Source organism: Thermobia domestica, chromosome 10 (genome assembly GCF_964235325.1).
Source record: "Thermobia domestica chromosome 10, izTheDome1.hap1.1, whole genome shotgun sequence".
In the NCBI taxonomy this organism is placed as follows: domain Eukaryota; kingdom Metazoa; phylum Arthropoda; class Insecta; order Zygentoma; family Lepismatidae; genus Thermobia; species Thermobia domestica.
The window spans coordinates 269,535,047-269,559,938 of record NC_137463.1 but is presented as its reverse complement, the minus strand read 5'-3'; the positions used below and the strand labels follow the sequence as shown (position 1 = coordinate 269,559,938).

The 24,892-nt window shown below is 33.3% G+C and overlaps 1 protein-coding gene across 2 annotated transcripts in view; it reads right to left on the bottom strand.

Annotated features, from left to right (window-relative positions):
- LOC145663224 (uncharacterized) overlaps window positions 1-24,892 on the bottom strand; it is a 154,033-nt gene that overhangs the window by 113,932 nt on the left and 15,209 nt on the right. For both annotated transcript variants that reach the window (XM_081729588.1, XM_081729589.1), the window contains 4 exons: window positions 21,401-21,535; window positions 14,674-14,769; window positions 12,535-12,672; window positions 8,409-8,564 (listed from right to left, as the gene is read on the bottom strand). In XM_081729588.1, coding sequence (XP_081585714.1) covers window positions 8,409-8,564; window positions 12,535-12,672; window positions 14,674-14,769; window positions 21,401-21,535 — 525 coding nt within the window. The remainder of the gene's footprint in view (window positions 1-8,408; window positions 8,565-12,534; window positions 12,673-14,673; window positions 14,770-21,400; window positions 21,536-24,892) is intronic.

Below are 24,892 nucleotides of genomic sequence, written 5' to 3'. Positions count from 1 at the left end.
AAGTGAAGGGCCATTATTCAAATAAACGAAGGAATAGAGTATTTAGTTTTTGTACCAACTAGAAAAAAAGAAGTGAAGTATGAATAAAATTTAGGTGGACTATTTTCTTTTGTACCAACTGGAAAAGAGAAGAAGAGCCATTTTAACAAGTTCATAATTTCGATGTTCTACTTTTTATACCAACGAGAAAAAAAATGAACTAGCTGAATATTTAAATATACGAAAGAACAAATTTAAGTGACCTATTCAATTTTGTACCAATGAGAAATGGCTCAGCAAAAGGCGAAGAAGGACTATTTTATATAATTTTACTACTCAAATAAACAATGGAGTATTTAGTTTTGTACCATTTTGGAGTATTCAAATAAACAAAGGACTTATAATTTGTGTCAACTCTAAAATCAATTAAACGAAGTAATGCATTTGAAAAACCGAAGTTGAGTATTTTATACCATTTTGTATTATTTCAACAACCAAAGGAATAAGCAAAAAAAAGGATTATTTTATATCATTTTAAACTAGTCTAATAAACGAAGGCATAAATATGAGTGAGCTATTTAATTTTGTAGTAACCAAAGGATTTTCACGAAAGAACAAAATTGTACTAATCAGAAAAAGCGAAGAAGATTCATTTTAACTAACTGAGAATTTCTGTACCTTTTTGTACTATTGAAACAAACGATGGAATAAATTTGAGTGACCTGTTTTTTGTACTAACCAGAAAAATCGAAGAAGGCCCAATTTTGCTAACTCAGAATTTATATACCTTTATACTAGCTCAATGAACGAAAGAACAAATTTGGGTGTTCTACTTTTTTATACCAAACAAGGAAGAACCATTTTGTACTACTCAAATAAATGAAAGAAAAAGCGAAAAAAGACCTTTTTAACTAGCGCAGAATTTCTGTAACAAGAAAGAAAGCAAAGATATGCCATATTAACTATTTAAATAAACGAAGGGATAAATTTAAGTGATCTATTCCATTTTGTACCAAGGAGAAATGCCATTTTTATCTAACTTAGAATTTCTAGTGCATGTTGTATTATTTAAACAAAACGAAGGGCTAAATTTGAGAAGCGAACATGAACCATTTTACTCAAATTTGGATGGAGTATTTAGCTTTGTATGAACCAGAAAAACAAAGTGAAGAAGAACCATTTTAACTAACTCAAATCTTTATACCATTTTGTACTACTTTTTGTACCAATCAGAAGAAAATCAAAGAAGGGTCATTTTAACTAGCCAAGCAGAAAAAAGGAAAGAATTAACACTTTGTACTAACCAGAAAAGGAGAAGAAGGATCAGCATTCTATACTTTTTGTGCAATTTATTGGGGTGTCCTATTTCTTTTTTTAACAACGAGAACCATTTTTAACTGACTTAGAATTTTATACCTTTTTGAAAAATTTTTATCAAATCGAAAAAAGCAAGGAAATACCATTTTAAATAGCTCAGCATGTTATAGCTTTTTGTGTTTTTGGTCTACCCAATTTCTTGACCATGTTGTACTATTTAAACAAACAAAGGAATAAATTTGTGTGACTTATTCACTTTTGTAACAATCAGAAAAAGGAAAGAATAAATTTCAGTGGCTTAAGCAAAGAAGGTCAATGGTAACTACCCTATTGAAGAATGAATAAATTTTGTTTGCAATTAAAAAAGCGGAGAAGGTCTACTTTCTGTACAAACCAGAGAAAAAACAAATTTGTGTGACCTATTCACTTTTATAGCAAGCAGAAAGAGCACGAAAAAAAAGGGAAGAAGGTTCATTATAACAAGCTAGGTATTTTTATACCATTTTGTATTACGGGTGGTCTATTTCATTTTTGTAACAATCAGAAGAAAAGCTCAGAATGTTATACCTTTGTGATGCTACATTTAGTATTTTTTTGTCATCCAGAGAACAATTTAAATTGCCTCTCCCGTCACTAAGTAAGGCTTATAAAATATTTCAACGTAAGATTTAACAAACCTGAATTGCGTCATAATTGTGTAGAACAGACTCCATAGTAATTTGCGTAACATCATGCATGGTCATTTTTGATCACAGCAGAAGAAGAGATCATATCAAAGTAAGAAAAGTTTTCAAAGTTCCATGTTGCTGCAGATATTTAAACAACGTTATGAATGCGTTACCTAACAGGGGTATTGCCTATTGCTCAAAGATTCAATTTTCTTTCCTCGTCTAAGTCCAAAAAGACAAATATATATTTTTGCATTTATGTATTTTATTATAATGGAATATAAGTTTATGGAGTATATTTGGAAATAATAGAACATACATCATGATGTTTTGTATTGCTTGAAACATATTATTTAAGACGGAGAATGCATAGAATGCTTGTATTGTAGATATATAAAATTATTTATAAGATTTGTTTTTGATGAAGAACATGGAGATTGTTTATGTTTCACCTAGAGAAAAAGAAATTCAGCGTGAAAACGAGAAACCTATACTGTTAATCCAGCCGTCTGACCCCGTTTTGCCAGATGAATTACGTGATAAAGTGAGAATCATATATCCAACACAAGAAATAGAAGAAGTGTATTATTTTAGACGCTATAATAGATATAATGATGACATACTCCCGGAAAGTGATGATGACAGTGTTTCAAATATTACCTGTTTTGAACTGGAAGCTAATGAGTGCGAGTGTACTAGTGAAAGTATTAGTCATACATGTGTTATACAATTATTTAATGAGTATACACCAAATTCAGTATTATTATGTGAAGCATGTTCTAAACATAATGAGAATGAAAAAGATCACAACTGTTTGCTGCAGCATGATTACGAATTATTGCAAAAGGTGTGGACGATCTTAATTAAACGTGAAATGAGAGAAAAAATCTATAAACTTTATATAAAGAAGCATTTTAAAAGTTGTAATATTAAGAACACTTATACTTTGGAGAAAAATTTAATCTGGTATATGAATACATTACAGAGTGTGATTATTATATCAACAAAATAGTAGAAATGTTTTTAGAGAAAGATAAACAATTATTTAATTCTGTAAATGACCACTGAGCCCACTTAGCATATGCATTTGATTGTGAATGAATAGAAGAACTTGAACTGATAAATGGATCAATTTGTAGTATTGTAATATTAAGAATTTAATAGATTGCTTGTTATAATGAACCTTCTTCCCTTTTTTTCGTGCTTTTTCTGCTTGCTATAAAAGTGAATAGGTCACACAAATTTGTTTTTTCTCTGGTTTGTACAGAAAGTAGACCTTCTCCGCTTTTTTAATTGCAAACAAAATTTATTCATTCTTCAATAGGGTAGTTACCATTGACCTTCTTTGCTTAAGCCACTGAAATTTATTCTTTCCTTTTTCTGATTGTTACAAAAGTGAATAAGTCACACAAATTTATTCCTTTGTTTGTTTAAATAGTACAACATGGTCAAGAAATTGGGTAGACCAAAAACACAAAAAGCTATAACATGCTGAGCTATTTAAAATGGTATTTCCTTGCTTTTTTCGATTTGATAAAAATTTTTCAAAAAGGTATAAAATTCTAAGTCAGTTAAAAATGGTTCTCGTTGTTAAAAAAAGAAATAGGACACCCCAATAAATTGCACAAAAAGTATAGAATGCTGATCCTTCTTCTCCTTTTCTGGTTAGTACAAAGTGTTAATTCTTTCCTTTTTTCTGCTTGGCTAGTTAAAATGACCCTTCTTTGATTTTCTTCTGATTGGTACAAAAAGTAGTACAAAATGGTATAAAGATTTGAGTTAGTTAAAATGGTTCTTCTTCACTTTGTTTTTCTGGTTCATACAAAGCTAAATACTCCATCCAAATTTGAGTAAAATGGTTCATGTTCGCTTCTCAAATTTAGCCCTTCGTTTTGTTTAAATAATACAACATGCACTAGAAATTCTAAGTTAGATAAAAATGGCATTTCTCCTTGGTACAAAATGGAATAGATCACTTAAATTTATCCCTTCGTTTATTTAAATAGTTAATATGGCATATCTTTGCTTTCTTTCTTGTTACAGAAATTCTGCGCTAGTTAAAAAGGTCTTTTTTCGCTTTTTCTTTCATTTATTTGAGTAGTACAAAATGGTTCTTCCTTGTTTGGTATAAAAAAGTAGAACACCCAAATTTGTTCTTTCGTTCATTGAGCTAGTATAAAGGTATATAAATTCTGAGTTAGCAAAATTGGGCCTTCTTCGATTTTTCTGGTTAGTACAAAAAACAGATCACTCAAATTTATTCCATCGTTTGTTTCAATAGTACAAAAAGGTACAGAAATTCTCAGTTAGTTAAAATGGGTCTTCTTCGCTTTTTCTGATTAGTACAATTTTGTTCTTTCGTGAAAATCCTTTGGTTACTACAAAATTAAATAGCTCACTCATATTTATGCCTTCGTTTATTAGACTAGTTTAAAATGATATAAAATAATCCTTTTTTTGCTTATTCCTTTGGTTGTTGAAATAATACAAAATGGTATAAAATACTCAACTTCGGTTTTTCAAATGCATTACTTCGTTTAATTGATTTTAGAGTTGACACAAATTATAAGTCCTTTGTTTATTTGAATACTCCAAAATGGTACAAAACTAAATACTCCATTGTTTATTTGAGTAGTAAAATTATATAAAATAGTCCTTCTTCGCCTTTTGCTGAGCCATTTCTCATTGGTACAAAATTGAATAGGTCACTTAAATTTGTTCTTTCGTATATTTAAATATTCAGCTAGTTCATTTTTTTTCTCGTTGGTATAAAAAGTAGAACATCGAAATTATGAACTTGTTAAAATGGCTCTTCTTCTCTTTTCCAGTTGGTACAAAAGAAAATAGTCCACCTAAATTTTATTCATACTTCACTTCTTTTTTTCTAGTTGGTACAAAAACTAAATACTCTATTCCTTCGTTTATTTGAATAATGGCCCTTCACTTTTTCCAGTTGGTACCTAAGGAAATAATCCAATCAAATTTTTCTGGTTCGTACAAAACTAAACACTTCATCCAAATTTAAGTATTACAAAAATGAAATGAAATTCTGAGTTAGTTTTAAAAAAAATGGTCCTTCTTGCTACAAAATTGGAAAGCTCACTCAAGAGTACAAAATAGTATTGAACTTCTGAGCCGGTTAAATTTATCCGATTGTTTGTTTAAAATACGCAATTATTTCTCGTTGGTGCAAAATTGAATAGGTCACTCAAATTCACCCCTTCGTTTGTTTAAATATTAGAACATGGTCTAGAAAAAATGACATTTCTCATTGGTCCAATATTCCTTCGTTTATTTAATTAGTACAAGAAGACATATAATTCTCAGCTAGTTAAAATGACATTTCTCGTTGGTCCAAAATTCAATAGGCCACTCAAATTTATTCCTCCTTTACTTTTTCTGCTTTGTACAAAATTTATCCGTTGCTCCGTTTACAAGCTCTCGATGATCATTATTTTGGAACTTGCAGTGATTGATGAACTATTACTAAATGTGGAAACACCACCTCAATATGTTGCTTCGTTTTCGAGCTATTAGGCTTTAAGTATGCTGACCTTTGACCTCGATGGTCATTATTCTGGAACATGTAGTACCTGATGACCAATTACTAGATTTGGAAACACCATCTCAATATGTGGATCCGTTTTCGAGTTATTAGGTTTTAAGTATGTTGACCTTTGACCTCGATGGTCATTATTTTTGAAACTTGCAGTGGTTGATGAACAATTACTAAATGTGGAAACAGCACCTCAATATGTGGATCCATTTTCGAGTTATTAGGTTTTAAGTATGTTGACCTTTGACCTCGACGATCATTATTTTGGAACTTGTAGTAGTTGATGACCAGTTACTAGATGTGGAAACACCATCTCAATATGTTGCTTCGTTTACGAGTGATTGGGTTTTAAGTATGTTGACCTTTGACCTCGATGATCATTATTTTGGAACTTGTAGTAGTTGGTGGCCGATTACTAAATGTGGAAACAGCACCTCAATATGTGGCTCAGTTTTCGTGTTATTAGGTTTTAAGTATGTTGACCTTTGACCTCGATGATCAGTACTTTTTAACATGTACTAGTTGATGACCTATTACTAGATTTGGAAACAGCACCTCAATATGTTGCTTCGTTTTTGAGATATTAGGTTTTAAGTATTTTGACCTTTGACCTCGATGGTCATTATTTTGGAACTTGTAGTACCTGATGACCAATTGCTAAATGTGGAAACAGCACCTCGATACGTGGATCCATTTTCGAGTAATTAGGTTTTAAGTACTGTGACCTTTGACCTCGATGGCCACTATTTTGGGACATGTAGTACCTGATGACCTATTGCTAAATGTGGCTCTGTTTTCGAGTTTTAATTTTTGACCTTGATGGTCAGTACTTTTTTGATGATCAATTGCTAAATGTGGAAACAGCACCTCGATATGTTGTTTCGTTTCTTAGTTTGACCTTTGTTCACGATGGTCAGTAGTTTGAGGACATGCTTATGTCATTTCTGCTATGTTAAAATGTTCAAATAGGGGTTGAAAAACGAGTTAACCCCTCTAAAAAGTGTTCATAAAAGGGAACGAATCTTATGTATTATCTGCTCTCCTATGTAATTTCATTAGGGGTGGGAAAAAATGGTCATCAAAGAGAATGAATGAATACACCCTCTAAAATGATTATCTGTAGACCGTGGGTGTTCAATTGTAATCTTTGCTCGTTATGTTAAAATAAGGGTTGGAATGAGTTATGTATTCTTATGTCATTTCTGCTATGTTAAAATAGGGGTTGGAAAAGGGAACGAGTTCACCCCCTAAAATGTTACGTAGTCTTATGTATTATGTGATCTGCTATGTGTTACGTAGTGTTATGTGTTATCTTCTCTTCTATCTGTTCGTAATTAACATACATAGGGGTTGGAATGAATACACCCTTGCTATGTTACGTATTCTTATGTAATTTCTGTTATATTAAAATAGGGGTTGAAAAATACGCTCATAAAAGAGAACGAGTTCACCCTTAAAATAGAGGCCTGCTATGTTAAAATAAGGGTTGAAAAATATGCCCTGCTCTTTTATTAGCAGGGCTATGTATTATCTGTTTTGCTGTGTGTTCATAGTCTCAGTGTAATTTCTGCTATGTTAAAATAAGGGTTGGAAAATATGCTCATAAAAGGGAACGAATACACCCCTTCTATGTTTCATATTCTTATCTGTTATCTGTTCTGCTGTGTGTGGCGTAGTTTTATGTGTTATCTTCTCTTCTATGTGTTCGTAATCTTATGTGTTATCTCCTATGTTAAAATAAGGGTTGAAAAAGTGCTCATAAAAGGGAACGAGTTCACCCTTAAAATGGAGGTCATAAAAGGGAACGAGTCTTATGTGTTATCTGCTCTGCTGTGTGTTACGTAGTGTTATGTGTTATCTGTTCTTCTATGTGTTCGTAATCTTATGTGTTATCTCCTATGTTAAAATAGGGGTTGAAAAATATGCTCATAAAAGAGAATGAATACACCCTTGTTATGTTACGTACTCTTATGTGTTATCTGCTCTGCTGTGTGTTACGTAGTCTTATGTGTTCTCTCTTCTTCTATGTGTTCGTAGGAGGTGGAAAATATGCTCATAAAAGGGAACGAGTTCACCCCTTAAAATGGAGGTCGTAAAAGAGAACGAATACACCCCCTTAAAAGTGGTCATAAAAGGGAACGAATTCACCCCTAAAATGGAGGTCGTAAAAGACCGTGGGCTCACGGTGTACGGTGGTTAATTTCCCAGGGGCTTGTGAGTTGTTCTATTATGGCCCAGGTCTGAGCCAGATCGATCCATTTTCTACTACTTTGGGATCACCCCGATCACTGGGGTAATCCCGAACATAGGCACATTTTTAAAACATCTCACTGATTTATTGAAAAGGTTAATTTTGACTTTCCTCTGCACTTCAGTAAACAGGAAAATCTGAAAGAAGAATAAAAAAAATATGCATGTACTATTAGGAAATAGGAATTCATAAATACAGTGGCGTACGCATTGGAGGAATTCCGGATTTTAACATATCCACCACGTTCAACAATCTGTTATGCAGTGCTTCTTTCAGACATAATGTTCTGGGGGCACACTTAGTATTCCGGGGGGGCACTGCTGGTATTATTCTATTTATTATTACATTATAAATGTCTAATTTTGGTCTTTTCCGGAGAGCACTCTTAGAGCTCCGGCGGGCAGTTCCTCCCCCCTCCCCCCCAAAAAAAACATGTCTGGAAGAAACACTGAAGTAATGGGAAAAAATAAAGATCTACTATATTAAGATAGGAATGCAAAAATCACAAATGTTCTCAAGAGACATGAGTTTGGAAGTTTGATGCCCCTGGATGAAATCCTGTGTACGCCACTGCATAAGTATATTCCATGCCTTCTATAATTCATTAAAAACAGTCACCAAAAGATTGCATTTTTACCTTATCGTATCCTTGTCAAGCTTCTCGAGGTCTGGACAATTATTTATGAAATCCACGAGAGTGAGGCTCTGGCTTCCCAACAGTCTTGTGAGGACAGCGTTATTCACCGACTGAGGTTTCTTTGTTGCGTCATCACCGTGATCTTCACAAGTTTCTCTGCAATAAGAAATTATTATATTCTAGAATATTAGTTTCTAACGTTATATTTGCTTAAAATTACCCTTTACTATTACGTAGCTTTTCCTAATGTGGAAGAACAACAACTGGCGTAAATCCCGGGGAGGATGAGGGGACATGTCCCCTCCAATCTTGGAACTGTGGGTACTGTCCCCCAATAATCGCCTTTGAAATGAGTTTTTTTTTGGGGGGGGAGAAATGTGATGATTTGTGTCTGAGTGCCACAAAGGAAAGTGAGATGATATTGATGTCCCTCGAGGATAAGCATAAAGTATTCCCGCCTACTAATGTTGAAGACAACTCTGCTCCCCTGATCCTCCATAGCATTGTAGCATTGTTTTTCAACTTCATAAATATTTTGAGCGTTGCTTAATGAAGAAAGAACAAGAGAGAGGGAGACAGAGAGATTATGGGAACGGTCTTACCCGTCCCCCCAGTGTTGAAGACAGATTTGCGCTGCTGCGAACAACCTTACGGAAACGCCATAACTGACCTTTTTGGATGTAAATCATGGATAATATTACGAACAGGGAGGGCGGATACTGTAAGCAAATAAAGCACGTCCTTAGGACATGAAGGGAAGAAAGCATAACAGAAACTTTCCATCGATAAATTACCTGCTACACAATACTGCAAATGAGCAGCTGCAAAAGCCATCCCCCTCAACATTAAAAAAAAAAAGTACATACAGATATAGATATATTGTTAAAATCTTGCACAGACACAAAATTTATATACTTAACATCCACCAAAGGGTCAGACATAAGCAGTGATCTACTGCTAGAATTTTGGTAGGTATACGCTCGATTGTTTTCAAAACTATAGAGTATAGGGCTTACCTATCTTTACATCCTGATTTAAAGTGGCTTTATAACGTAAATGTATGTTCCATTACAACCCTGGACATAAGGTACCTTGTTAAAAAGTGAAGACAAACAATCATCTGAACCTAACAAAGTTTCTTATTATGCGCTTACAATACAACTAGAACTTTATATCTGTATTCAATTGATTTTTTCATTGAACAAGAAAATTTCTTAAAGATCATAAATTTACAAACATAAAGCCTATGCAGAAAAAAAGGGTCAACCCCTGGGCTAAGAAATTACCGTTCTCTCTCTTTCTATTCTTCATCTGTTTTTTTTTTTTCTAAAACTAAAAATATTACGTGCTGTAGCTGCTTCTCTAAGTAATATAGACCTATTAAACAAAAGAAAATACAAATAAAATATATGCAGTTCTTCTGGATTTCACATAAGCCTCTCGTCAAGTTAATCATGAAATTCTAGTAAATAAGTTATATTATTATTATTATTATTATTATGGAATTTCAGGCCTTGTTAAATTATACTTTTCTTTTTTTTGTTTTTCCTTTCTTTTTAACAACTAAAATTTCATTTTGCTCTCAGATTGTTTAATGTTTTCGCTGTTAATGATCATGACGATGCAGTTCATATTTGTGCAATGGAGACAATTTAAAATTTATTTGTTAGTACAATAAATAACAGTACTAGGATATTTACATCAAGACAAATGTCGTCTCCGTCCTCTAAATTAGGAAAATGTTATTAGAAACGATGCGAGGGTGCTTCCCAGAGGCACATCTAGAAGGTGCCGTTGTATAACAGAGCGGAACCCAGACTATGATAGGTATATATAAACTTTCATAAATAATAGCTTAAATAATTTTGTCACTCAAAAAAACTGGGGCGTCTAAACCAGCAGCCCCGTGCTAGATCCGCCTCTGATGCTTCCCCATGATTCCCTTTGACCCCCTTCTAGTTGTGGCAGGTACTTTTAACCACAAAATCATTCATTCTTTAGACTGATGTTTTCAGGTTTGAAAAATTTACAATTTTTCTTTTCTTCGCAGGTTGTTGATAGGTAAGAAGTGTAGCCTGATTGGAAAAAACGAAAAGAAAATAGCTCCGAGCAGTAGTAAGATACTTAATGAAAAAACATCTACCATTCAAAGATATCCATGCTAATACGGTGGGGACTCTTGGTAACTTTAGCCCTTCATTTGGCTAGTCCCATTAATTTAAATGTGGTCGACAGACTTGTCAAAATGAGCATATGGGTAGTCCATCTGCAACCGTCACCATGCCATAAATTATAACAAAAGTACAGGCATAATGTTGGCAGACTGGTCCGCCACATAGCAAATTCATTTACCATCTCAACTGGCAGTGTGCATTCAATTATTCATAAGCATGTATTAATCAAAAAGAAGGTACGTTGTATGATAAGAAGGCTGACAAACGAGAAGTTCCGCGGTGACTTGTCAACGTGCATAAAACACCAAAGTATGTCATGGAAACACTCCCACTTTCCAACTTTGTGGTGGACAAACACCGTGTGCGTGGGTTTTCTCGGGGTTCTCCCGTTTCCTCCCACTTTCTTCATTCCACCATTTCACTCATCTCTCATCATCACCGTCTCCTTTAGTCTAACCGGCATAACCGTGGGACGTAAAACTTAAAGATTTCATTTTCATTTTTAGTCCCACTTTCCACCACCCAAGAAATCCAACATCCAACCATCAAAGGGTAATGTGATAGTATCTGTTTTATGGAATGCATGAACTGTAATTTTGATTGATTATCTCCAACAATGAAAGACAATCACAGGTGTTTATTTGCAACCATAATTGCCAAATCACGTACTGCCATCAAAGAGAAAGGACGTGGGGTGTTGTTGCATTATACAATAATGAACCCTGCCACACACTTCAAGTTGCGGTGGCTTCAACTCATAAATCAGGTTTTGAAGTTGTCCTCTATTTCCCTATTCCGTAAGTCTGGCTCCCAGCAACTTCCACCTGTTCCCTAATCTGAAAAAGGACCTTCGTGGCAGACATTTTCCCACTGGTTTTAGGTTATTGGCACTTTGGATGCCTGACTGCAGGAGCAACCGAAAGAATATGTTTTTGCTGGGATTGAAGCATTGAAGGGTTGATCAGAAAAGTGCATTAATGTTGCAGGGGATTACGAAGAAAGGAACACTGTTTTGGTTTTCCTGTGTGTGTTTCTTCTACGTTAGGGGCAGACATAGAGGGCCATCCTCGTATAAGAAATAAGAAAATTCTTTTAATTGCCTTACATCACTGCAGGACTGAAAACCCTGCAAACTAAGTTTTCCCTTTCAACGACTAAGAAGCACTGAAGAAACTTATGTAACAACAAATGTTTTAATATCTACAGGGACCAAAAGTGAGTTAAAAACACAAAGTTAAACAGCTGAAGGAGTAAAGTGTCTTAGTTCAATGTTATTTCCAGTGGAGAATATGAATGCAACTCTCTCTTCGAGTATTGGGTGAAGCTGTTATATACTAATCCTCTTACATTTACGGTTTGTTATTAGGATCACCCATTAAGACTTACGAGATTAAAATGTTATTTCATCCGTTAGTGTACACGAGATAACTTTTGAACGAAGGGTAATTTCTGAATTCTGTTTCTTGTAATAAGGAGCTAGAGCAATTATCTCGGGCGTCCGCTCACATCTTCACGGGTAACAGAGATCCCGTTTAAAATAACTTCTCTTATCTTCTATGCAACCTGAAAAGTAGCAAAGAAATGTAGGTTGCCTATAATAACAGGATATGGATGGGGATCCTCTTTTACTACCTTTCAGTACAGTTTACTAGTACGTTACTATTTTAAATGCCGTAAACTCCAGTTACTTTGCCGCAGACCACTCTTTCCATGTCAAAGTAAAGGATTCCAGCCTTAGAATTTCCTAATCAACATCGAATCAAGGAAAGCGTTTCCCAACTTACTCCTCCTTTGCCGCTTTCTTACGGAAGACATCAACTATCAGTGATCACAGCTTATACTTTGTAAATCAGAAATAAAATTAACCTGCAGAATGCATGTTTTAATGTAACAGAAATAATACCTTATACGATGATGGAATGGAAATAATTGCTACAATTGTAAGAAATTACCTGACTGTTGTCAAAATCTCTTTGTCTTCCTTTCTAAAAGTGTCACCGGATCCTCCATACATGTGGTGAGAGCTTCTTCTTCTCTTTATCTCTGTCTTATGAGGGATTTTGTATGTGTAGCTGGACTTTCGCATTTCCCTACAAAAAAAAAAAAAAAATCAATCATATTTGTATAGATTCTTACAATAGATGTAATTACCTCAAAATCAAGCTTAAAACAATAACGTATTCATTATTTAGCCAATGAAACAAAAGGGCTGATGTGTAAAAGTGTAGTATGTTTAGCACGTTACCTCTTTACAAGAGGTTAACTCACAACCAGTTACTATTGTCACCAACATAAAAGTAACTTAATTACGGATGACCGAAAAAAAATGTTACAAAGCATAAAACATTTATGTTATTCACTGTAAGTTAACTAAAATTTATTTGTAGATTAATAACATGTTTGTGTTGGTGCAGATTTGAAGACTTCGGATTCCGATCATGTATACCGGAGAAAGCGGCCATTAAAAATGATGACTCGTCTGGAAAATTAGTCAAGAGTAGAAGTGAGGTCCTGTACGGTCAGGGGTGCCCACAAGGGGGGGCTATGACGCAAACTGCGTCATTGAAATATTTGGGGGGGTTAAAATCTATATAAATATGTTTGATGAGGGGGGGTAAAATTAATCGAAAAGAAGATTTTTTTTCATGGAAGAACACCTACGGATAGACAATTGGGGGGGGTGCGTCATAGACATAAGGGGGGGTGGGCACCACTGTGTACGGTCAATGGTACGTTTCCTGTATGCCAAAAGCACTATACCTGCTGACATTCATAGGCAGATTGTAGAGATGTATGAGAGGGCTACATTTCAAAGCAACATTTAAAGAAAGATGGACCCATATTGTTCATGACAACCATAGACACAGCGTTAGACCCAGTACTTCAACCACTAACGTTACACTTGGAACGACAAGAGTACCCCTTCTACAACCCTAACCTAGCCCCAGTGACTTTCATCTTTTCACTGGCCACCATTATCTGGCATGTGATTATCTCAAAACCGCTGCCTCACACTGACTACGAGAACTTGACGCAGACTTCTATGCAAATGATATAGAAAACTTATCTGCGTTGTGATAAGCGATTGAACAAAAACAATGATTACATCCAGGACTATTGTTGAGTGCCCTCTATCATCAGGTGTGTAGATCTTCCAGGTATGTCTTACACATAAAACATAATAGGCTTTGTAACCTTTTTTTCGATCATCCCTCGTATTCATTGTCTAAAGCAGTTATGGCCAAATTGTGTCCGGTAAGTATTTAAAGAAGTACCATTTGTTATTTAAAAAAAAAAACTGTGTGTAACAGGAAGAATGTAGCTTTCATCACAATATACCTGGATCGAGACTTAGTTTTTATCTGTTAAAATATTTTCTTTAACCTTTTCACCCATTCTGCAGGATAAGATTGCTGGCACCGAGACAGTTTTTAGAAGAATGAAGATTTCATACAACTAGTTTCAAACGTTCCTAGCTCAGCTCACAATTGGCCTAACCTTCACACATACTTTCGAACATTCGTAACTCAACTCATAATTGGCCTAACCTTCACACATAGTTTCAAACATTCGTAACTCAGCTGATAATTGACCTAACCTTCACACACAGTTTCGAACATTCGTAACTCAGCTCATAATTGGCCTAACCTTCACACATAGTATTCGAACATTCGTAACTCAACTCATAATTGGCCTAATCTTCACACATAGTTTCAAACATTCGTAACTCAGCTGATAATTGGCCTAACCTTCACACACAGTTTCGAACATTCGTAACTCAGATCATTATTGGCTTAAATTAGACATTAGTTTCGAACGTTCTTAGCTCAACTCATAATTAGCCTAGACTAGACTCATAAAATTAGAAGGAGGGTACAAAGGATAGAAAGAACATTCGCAAAATACAAGTAGAATATAAATATAACATGTTCTTATATTGCCATTGTTGAATATTATTTCTATTTATCTATTTATTTTTAATTTGCCTGCTCCTCAGTACGGTTCTAAATCTATGCTGGCCCTCTGCACATTATAAATTGACCTTCACTGTTCCGAAGCATAATTTCTACGTCATTTAATTGGCTATTTACCTCGACCGTGGTGCCTCAGGTTGCTCTTTAGCTTTTGCATTATCCTTCTCTACTTTGTCCGGCTTACGTACATTTTCTTCTTCATTTTCAGACTGGCTGTAAACATATAATACTTATAAAGTTACATTTTAAATGTCAACATTTCGAAAACCTTATTAAATTCATACTCATCTTAATGGTCAGTACTTATACTCATAAACACAAAATACAGGGTGTTTCAAAATGAATATCGGGGATTTAAGGCTTTTTACTATTTATTACAATTAACTTACAATCATTAATAGTACATCAAATGAAAGAGCAACTCAAAAGTTTTGTATGTACGCATTCGCATACACTCTTTCATCTGTTTGCCGCTAGAAAGCGTTAGTAGACAAGATGACGACAAGTGAGCAGAAAGCTTTGTGTGTTTCACATTTTGCAAATACAGAATCTGAAATCACAGTGCAACTGTGTGTGTGGAGAATTTTAAGGATACACTTACCACTACAACCTTATCGTTTGCAGTTGCTGCAAGCTCTAAAGCCTACAGACTACGGTTTACATGCCAACTTTGCAAATTACATGTTGCTGCTGCATGACGATGAAAATTTTCTGAATCATGTCGTCTTCAGTGACGAATCGTCGTTTCATCTAAGTGGCGATGTGAACACTCATAATGTTTGCATCTGGTGGTCAGCAAGTCTCGACGAGATGGTACACTAGCAACTAGCGTGTCATAAATTGAATGTGTTTCGTGCTATATTCCGGCGGAAGGCTTATAGGCCATACTCGCCTAACGACTCAATGTGTGCCATGTGGCTAATGGTGTTCATGTTGAACAATTGTAGCAAAAACTGTTTGAGTTGCTTTTTCATTTGTTGTATTATTTATAATTGTACCTTAAATCTAATAAATACTACAAAGATTTAAATTTCCGACATTCATTTTGAAACACACTGTATTCTACGATATTCAGGAAATGAAGTCTCAATTTAAAATAATTGCTATATTTATATGACATCTGCTTAAACTTAATATTATTTACATTACATATTTTACAATAAAATTTTACTTGTAGAATAGTGAAATAATGCACTATTAAACTTTCGCTAAGTACTTCATCAGATAGGGAACAGAGTTACCATCCGACCCGATTTCGGAGATGTCCCGTACCAGACATGCCTCTATCGGAACTTTAAGATGTCCCGAAATTCAAGTTTATTGTTTGATGTAATGTATTATTGGAATTTAGTTTCCACGTTGTTATGCAGAGCCTTCAAAATAAGAGAAAATCTCGCAACAGCGCCAGCAGGCAAGGCTTGGTATATAAACCCATACATACGATACATACTATTTAAAATTGCTTTAAGTTTGCAATTCTGAGAAATAAAACTAACAGTATTTTCAGAAAAGAAGAATTGTATTTTAAATCTTGAAATACATATTAAGTAGATTATAATAGGAATGAAGAGACTGGATTATAATGAATATGTTCCATTTACTAAGAAGTACAGCAGATGTGAAGAAAAAGTAATCCAGATAATTCCTAGAGAGGTAAGTAATTTTTCTTCCATTTAGTAATTTATTTAATCTTATCAAACCTCTTTCTACAAACAACATGTATAATCTAATCTAATCTGTTTCTACAACCAATATATATAAACTAAATTTAAGAATATACTCGTAGGGCTTTCCGTTCTTGTTTTAAAGTGCACATCTGTAGAAATAATAATTAGTAGAGCACCCCACATTATCCTTTATTTTTTGTGTAATTATGCTTTTTCTTTTCCAAATTATGCTTTATTATTAATTTCAATCATTGTTTTACATTAATCGTGTATAATGTATAACATTTCCTATACATTAAATATTCTAAATATCTTGATCTATTTATTAATATTTTATGCAACCAATTTCTTTCATATTTAATGAACTTTCTAATTAATATACTGTGAAGAGATACGCTTTACTCCAGTCAGTTTCTTTGTCACTTGTGTTCACCTTAGAGGTGCATGTACACAGAAATTCCACCAAAAAATACAGAAAGTGCTCAAGTTCAATACGTACACATAACAATACAGTGTGGAGTTCTTGTATACTATTCATTGTTGGCGGAAAGTTTTCTTCTTCTTTCTTCTTTTCTCCACATCAAAAGATTACACCGAAAAGTTTACAGAAATAAAAATTAGCTTCTCATTGTTGCATTGTTATGTTCTCAATGATTTTGCTTTGTAAATATTGGTTTTAAAAAATATTAATACAGTATGTTAAACTTACAGTTAAACAGAATTTTGCAAGAATTGTGTTATATATTTTAAATTATGCTTTATTTTCTAAAATTATGCTTTATTATGCTTTTAAAATTAGTTTCTTCTGTACTCTTAAATAACCACAACCATGTTCAAGGTACCAACCATATGTCTAAATTGCTATTATTCTTTTTATGCTTTTGGGTTGCTCTAATAATTAGTGTTGTTTATGTAAGATAGTTAAGCGTAAGTATAGAAAACTGCAGTCTAACTGAATTATTATTAGTAGTAGAAATGCCTAAAGCATCAAAATAACATGGTCGTTAGTTTGCAAGTTGTCTGTAGACGTGTATGCGGTACAACTGAAACATTGAAATATACTATATTAAAAGAATGCAGATATCACAGAAGGTAAGTATCAACTTCAATAATGTTTACGCATGCAATATTAACTTTGAAAGTCACTAAGTTTGTTTTATCATAGCACATATTGCTATGCTATGTTTGTTACATTAGTGTAATACCATAAATAAGTAGCTGATTCTTCTTTACATTAGCGATCAATTATACTGAGTATGCTTAGGAAGGTAAATTGCATCGTCAACACCAAAGTTAGTATATTATTACAGTTCATATCACTATTCTAATAATCCATTTATTAAAACATTTTATTAACTTTAATTATATTTTATTTTATTTATATTGTAAAGTCATTGCCTTCAAGTTTAATTATTTAAAAGCATTATTTAGAAACACAATTTTGGAAAACAGGCTTTAGTTATGTTTTAGAATCTTATTAATCTCATATCAGTTGTTATGTGTTTGTGTGTCACAAAGGTATGTATGGTATTGTATGTGAATGTATTTTGTGGCGTTATTGTACAACATTACATAATATGTTTTGTAAACAACAACACTACCGTCAAACAGCATGTTGATAGATATTTCATTATGGTGTAACGTCAAAATAAATAATGTTAGAGAGGTTTCTGATTTATCAAAAATTCATCAAGAAATCTTAAAAGCACATGTAAAATTTCATCCAAATTGTAAAAATTGTATTACTGTAATTCAGCATTTTCCAGTAATATATAATCTTCAAGTTATTTCCTAAAATTGTTTTTTAAGTATAAAATAAAGTGTATAAGTACAAATCACCGAGATATGCAAATAAAAAAAGCAATGTAAAAATAATAGAAGTCTATCCAGTAATATATTAGAAACTACATCATTTACGAAGTCGTACATTCACTGTACTCGTCATTGTAACAAAACTTTATTTCTCCAAAAAGACGCCAAAACAGTATACGTTGTTTCCATCATTAAAAAATCTATACAGCGTAAAGATATTACCTTCCAACCAAAAGCCTGGCTACAACAATTTAAAAGCCTAATACTTACATCTAAAATGATATCTCTCAAACACGCTACATAAACAACGTAATACACATTAAAGTCAGTTTATTATTAATACACATTTACTAGTTCAATCATTTGCTTTTCATTCTTAACACAATTCTGTTTAACCAATAAACAAACAATGGCAAAACATCCCCAAATTATCAACACCTCTCGCTTGCACATTATAAGTGTGTTAAAATGTACTGTTAGTTCCAAATACTAACAACTACAACCTAAGTTGTTCACAAATCTCTAATAGCTGCATCCTACACAATTTTAATAAATAAAAAAGTTCACAATATTATTATTATTAACTTATTTATATCCATAAATATTTCGCACCATTCAATTACATAATATCCCTCGTAGAAAGCGATGACTTATTACCTATATGATTGTACTAATCAGGTATTATTTTCTTTTTCAGGTACGAGACATCGTAAGCCGGTATTTCAATGTTGAATTTCTAGTGACAATGATGTATTTAGATATTAGTAAAAAGTTCATAATTACATGCATGTATTATTTATTATTTCTGTGTTCACAGCCCCAGTGTTTATCTGCATTATAAATAGATTTGTGTATAGGAAAGACAATAAGAAACAAATTAGGGGACTTTAAGAGTGCGATCATAAGTGTGATGTCCTGCTTAATTACAAATATGGATGATTGAATTATTTTCAGAATTTTATTTGATTACTGTTGATTTATATTATATTATGTAATTTATAACATTTCAATGAATTTGGACGGAGTAGCATTCTCCCTCAGGTTTCGAAGAAAAGGGGTAGAAACCCTAAGCCTGCCATTTACAAGTTCATTAATTTGAAGGCATTTCAGCAGTAAAACCTAAATCACTCAAATCAGTAAACTCAATAAATAACATTTATATTTAGCTTCCACTTATATATAAAATATTGAGAAATTACTCGGGTTAATATTCGACTTACTGAGTAGTTGAATAATTTGTTTTAAAACTTGTTTTCGAAGTTCATAATCACTCCATACTTTTATTTTATAATGAAGAAGTCACAATCATTGTTTTCTCCATTCTTATCTGTTGATTAAAATTGGTTTGCAATAAAATTCCAAATTCTGTTTAAACAGTGAGATGGTGCAGATTGAGAATAATTCAATCTTCGATAACTAATAACAAATATAATAACAACCAAAGAAATAATTTTTAAAATTAAACAAACAATGAACAAAACATTAGCACATGCATGAAAGTGCAAGATTATAATTGATTACACAAGATGGTGGAGTATTACAAAGCAATGGATCCCATGAATGCTTCACTGAAACTTTTCTGCCGTTTAGTTTTCTTTTCACTTTCTCTGCCTATTTGAAGAAGCAGTTACCGAAATATTTTAGATGTACTTTTAGTAGTGTCCACTATTTTCTAGTAAATACGAGTGATTCATTTTCCATTTCTTCTCGGGATTCCTCTGTTCCTATATACTAATCATTTTATGGTTGAGACTCTGTATGGTATATTCAAACTTAAAAATTGGACATCTCTACAGTTAAGTAAAATTTGAGTTCTTAAAGTAGGCTTAGATGTTGCCTTGTACGTATTACAAAAAGAAAATATTATAATTCTAAAGAGCTTTCATTAAAAATGTGGATGTAATATCAGACTCACTTGATTTGCAAAATTTGACATTCATAATTGCGTATCACGGTAAATTAAGTTTCAGGTACATTTGTTCATAATTAAGAACTTCGATATAAGGAAAAACAGTTTTAATTGCACCCAACCTTGAATATATCCTGTAGGACGAATTTGTATTTGCATTATTAGATTCCAGCAGTGTTCGTAGTTTCAGGGAAATTTCCCTGTTCTAGGGAAATATCGTAGGTAAATTTAGCAAAAAGGGAAAAAGGAATTTCTTCGATAAATCCAGGAAAATTTTCGCCCTGACTGGTTGACCAATATAAATGCTTAAATTTTTTCTTTTTTTCCTCAGAAATAAACCAGCACAATAGCAATAGTGTGAGTGTTGAAAGTAGTATATTGTGCACCCATTGTTGGCTACATGCATTTGTGTTTTTTTTCTTTTTTGCAAAAAAAAAAAATAAATAAAAAGTAAAAGCAATACTTAGGTAGAAGCAAAAAAAATGAGTGAAACAAGTGTGGTTGGTACTTCTTTTAACATAGCTAAATTGATCTTATAACGCCTGTCATAGAAATTGGACACTCAACGAAGTAGGGAAAATTTGGTAAGAAAAGGAAAATTTCTGTCAGTCGAGGGAAATTTTCTTAAGGAAACCTACCAACACTGGATTCCAGGAGTTGACTCTTATCTATCGCTACAAATTATGCTTGATTACCATTTTCCCTTTTGAAAGTTTTTTTTTTTTTTTTTCGTTCTAAGCTGGTAACTGTCTCATAGCCAGAAGAAAGTGAGTATGCATATGAACTTATTTTAAATTGTTTTGTTTTGGGGAGTTTATGATTTTAGTATTTACAATCTATAAGTAGCTCAATATCTCGTGATTATTTTGTTTATTTTAAATCTTTTTGTACAAAATACATAAATTTGCTTCCTGAAGTCGTTATCTTTCTTTTTATTTTATTTTAGGGTAACGTCCCACGATTATGTAACGAGGCTAAAAGAGACAGCAAAAATCGTTATAATAGTGTTCTTCATTCCAATAATTCTCTTCAACAGTATTCTAAAAAGGCGCCCATGGACCACAGAACACTATTCTACAAGTCAAAATAAAGCGAAAATGTTATATGATGGAATGATCTCTGAGTCTTCCTTGAGCTCCTATGGGGAATCAAAATTTTACTATCTGGCAACATTGCATATTAACTTGGAACCATTAGCATTGCTCTATAAATCCACCAAACAGTTACATCGATTTTAAAGAAAATAAGTGGTGCTAGTGTCAATGTCTGTTGACTTTAACTGTCACCTGGCACAAATCAATGTAATTATTTGATGGATTGGTAGATGGTTCTTTATTTGCGATGTTGCCACATAGTGCAATTCGCGTCTCCAGCCGATAAATAGGCCCTATATACTGACAAAACTAAGCTTGTAAAGCTGATATGTAAGTAATAAAGATATGTGATTTCTATTTACCTTAGCCCAGCCTGAACTCCTCTCTCAGCATAATACACTTTCTTCACTTTGTTATTTCTACGAACATACATCACCCTTCCTCTTTCATTCTCTTCTTCATCTACTTCTCCTTCATCTTTCTCTGTTCGCTGCTCCCTGACAAGTACAACAAAACACAATTATTTTAAACTCCTCTTTTCTACAGTGATTGCAGGACGTTTGTGCAAATAATGAATGTAGAAAGAATTAATATATCTCCAGGAATTATTGCTCACGTCACATTTGTCATATCTTTACTGAGGAAACGAATTTGTATGTTTGAGCTTTGAGGAAAGAGCATTATTATCTTGTAATGCCTTGTAGAGGAAGAGAAAAGATAGTTTTTTGTTGTTTTATTAGAATTCCAAAATAATGTACTTGAGTCGATCTCATACTTACTTGGTAATTTGAATATAAGTGAAAAGTGCGAGTTTTGGGGTGTTACGAACCCTTAATAAATGTCAATTAGTATTAGGGATTGTGTAAAATATACGAACTATATGTTGTATGGAGAAAGCAAAATATAATTATGTTGTGTGCTTCGTAGTTCTGGCATAATGTTAATATTGTGATCATATTTGTTCTATGTTTGATATCTACTTATGTTATACAAATTAAAGCACCCTAATATAGACAAATAGTAGTTTTTTCTGTAGAATTCAACCCCTTCTCGAGACAAAAGGGAGTATCTCATTTTCTTAACTTTTCCAGAAAAGAAGTTTAAACCATTTGTCATTATTTATTTTATCGTCTTTTTTTTTTTTTTTTTTTTTTAATAGTTTGATTTCCTTCGTTTCAGGTATAAAACTTACGAAATCAAATTTTAACAGAACACGATAGAAATCTTTAAACCTGTCTCTTGGAAAAGTTGAAAAAATTAGATACGCCCCTTTGTCTCGAGATGGATGAATTAATTAGTCTGCACTTCCATTCTGCCTGCTTGTATTAATGGAAATGCACATTGAACGTTCACTTAAAATAATAATAATTACTAATTCTAGAACCAGTGTTAATTACTTAAGAGACTTTGTAGATTGGTGTTAGCCCTTGTATGATATCAACTTTATATTTCAGTGAAACGGAATTACTTAATATATAGAATTAATCAAAGTTCCAAACAATTTTATATACATGTGTGTAAAAATGTTGCTGAACATTTAGTGTTTTTTGCATGTAGAAGCGTGAAATAGTTGTACATCACAGCAAGCGTTTATTTCTAATACAAGAAGCCATGGAATTGGTGTTTCCTCACGTCGAGGCATTTTATATTCACCGCTGTAAAGGTTTCCTTTTGTCTAACTTGGACCCACCAATAAGTCGTATATATGACAATTCTGTTGGGAATTAAGAGCTCTAGGCAATCCCTTGCGCACATAATGCACATTGCTCAAATAAGCAATTTTGGATGGTGTATGTGTGACTTCCTTTACGCTGATATGGACCACTCTACGGTTTCTCGTGTTCGAAATAACACGTGTAACAAATTAGGAGGGTAGGGATGCGCACGGGACGAGTCGAGACAGAATTTTCCTGACAAAATTCTAGTCGAGACACAGCTTTTCCAATAGAAAAATATATCTATTTTTCGAATCGAGACATCACTTTTACAGCACACTTTCGAGACGAGACAGTCTCAAATCTTGTCTCGTGCACATCCCTATACGAGGGTAAGTCAAAAATTATTCGCAATGTAGCTGTATTTTTTTTTTTTTTTACATTGTTCATACTGACCGCTGTCCTTTCTCATTTTATTGTTATGTTATGAAACTTTGGTCCTAATTCCTCCATTTGGCTCTATTTTATTGCAGATAGATCATGGCTGGTCCATTAGAAGTTTGCACCAAAGAGGAAGAACGAACAGCGATCCGGTTTTTGTAATTGGAAGGTGTTATCAGGTCCCGCAATCCATCAAAGACTTTCGGCACAATACGGAAACAGTGTCTTACAGCAATGGAATGTCCAGGAATTGATTGAAAAATTCAAAAATAGTCGCACGAGGAAGAAGCCAAATGACCATCTACGGCCATAAATGATAACAACATTGAGTGTGCATGTGACATGGTTATGGTTCCTGATACACCTTCCGACAACAAAAACCGGATCACTGCTCGTTGTTGCTCTTTGATAGCATCACCACAACAGCATAATAAATAAATGAGAACAGAGGGTTAGCATGAACAATGGAAGAAGTTATAGCTACATTGCGGATAATTTTTGACTTACCTCGTAGTTTTTACATTCTTTTAGATGGTCCTAGCTCTGATAGCAAGCACTTCTCCATAGGTCCATATGATTTTCTTTCTTATCTTGGTATTCGGAATTATCTCCTAAGAGTTATCACTCTTCGTTTGAAACATCCTTTATTGATAAATATATTCATAGTAACAGATAGCGCCCCTATCTTGTAAACACAATCTACCGACCAGGAAGAAAGGGTAAATAAAATGGTATACCATAACTAACATAATTACTGAAACAAGCACTTTTATTTCATACACAAATTCTAAAATAAATCACACAGATATAAAGTTTTAAGAAATGTAATGGAATGTTCTAACCACTATATTATAATATGAGAAAGTCTTTTGATATAGTATAAGACTAGACATAGTCATCAGGGGGACGATGCGTCTTATAGAAATAGGTTAGTCTTATGTTGTGAGCAATCAAAATTACAGTCATCATTTCGTAATATATTACTACAAGTCTCTGCTTCTGTCTTACAAGAGTGAATTACTACATAAAATCCAATGAAGACGGTATTTCGAGGATGTGTGGACTAACGAAACTAATTTTCTTTTTGACAATATCAGTGTATTTCCATAAGCTCCTAATCTACATGTAGATGTACACAAATGAAGAGCTGTTTTCTTAAAAGTTTTCTTGTACGCAACGTGTGAAAATGTTGCTGCATAATAGATTAACGTGTAAATATGAGCTTTAATAGATATCTCTACAACGAAAAACGCTCCATACAATTTTAATTCTAATAACGATACTTTTGAAACAATAATAATAATAACTGAATTTGAAAACAATAATACTACAAGCCCAGGTTTATATATAAAATACATATTTGGAGTGTCATTTAGAAACGTGTGGAAACTAATATTTTTCTTTCCAACGAATCTGTAGGGATTCGTTTGAGACGCATATGATAACACATATAGGTGCATATATTGAGTGAATTGGGATGTAGATGCATATTTCGTAAACTTTGCAGGATACTGCATACTTCTGAATTTTATTGCTGCATACTAGCTTTCTGAGAGTATCACAAGAAAGTGAGTTATATTTAAAGTTAACTGAATCACTTTGCAAGCGCAGAAGTAAAATAAAATGTTGTATAGAATAATGGAACAAAGTGTTGTATCCTAATTAGTCCACCTCACTTGTCTTGCACACGATCTTCATTGTGTAGCAGAAACAATCAGATGCCAATATTTGGCAGCAGACGCGCTTGTATCAAATGTA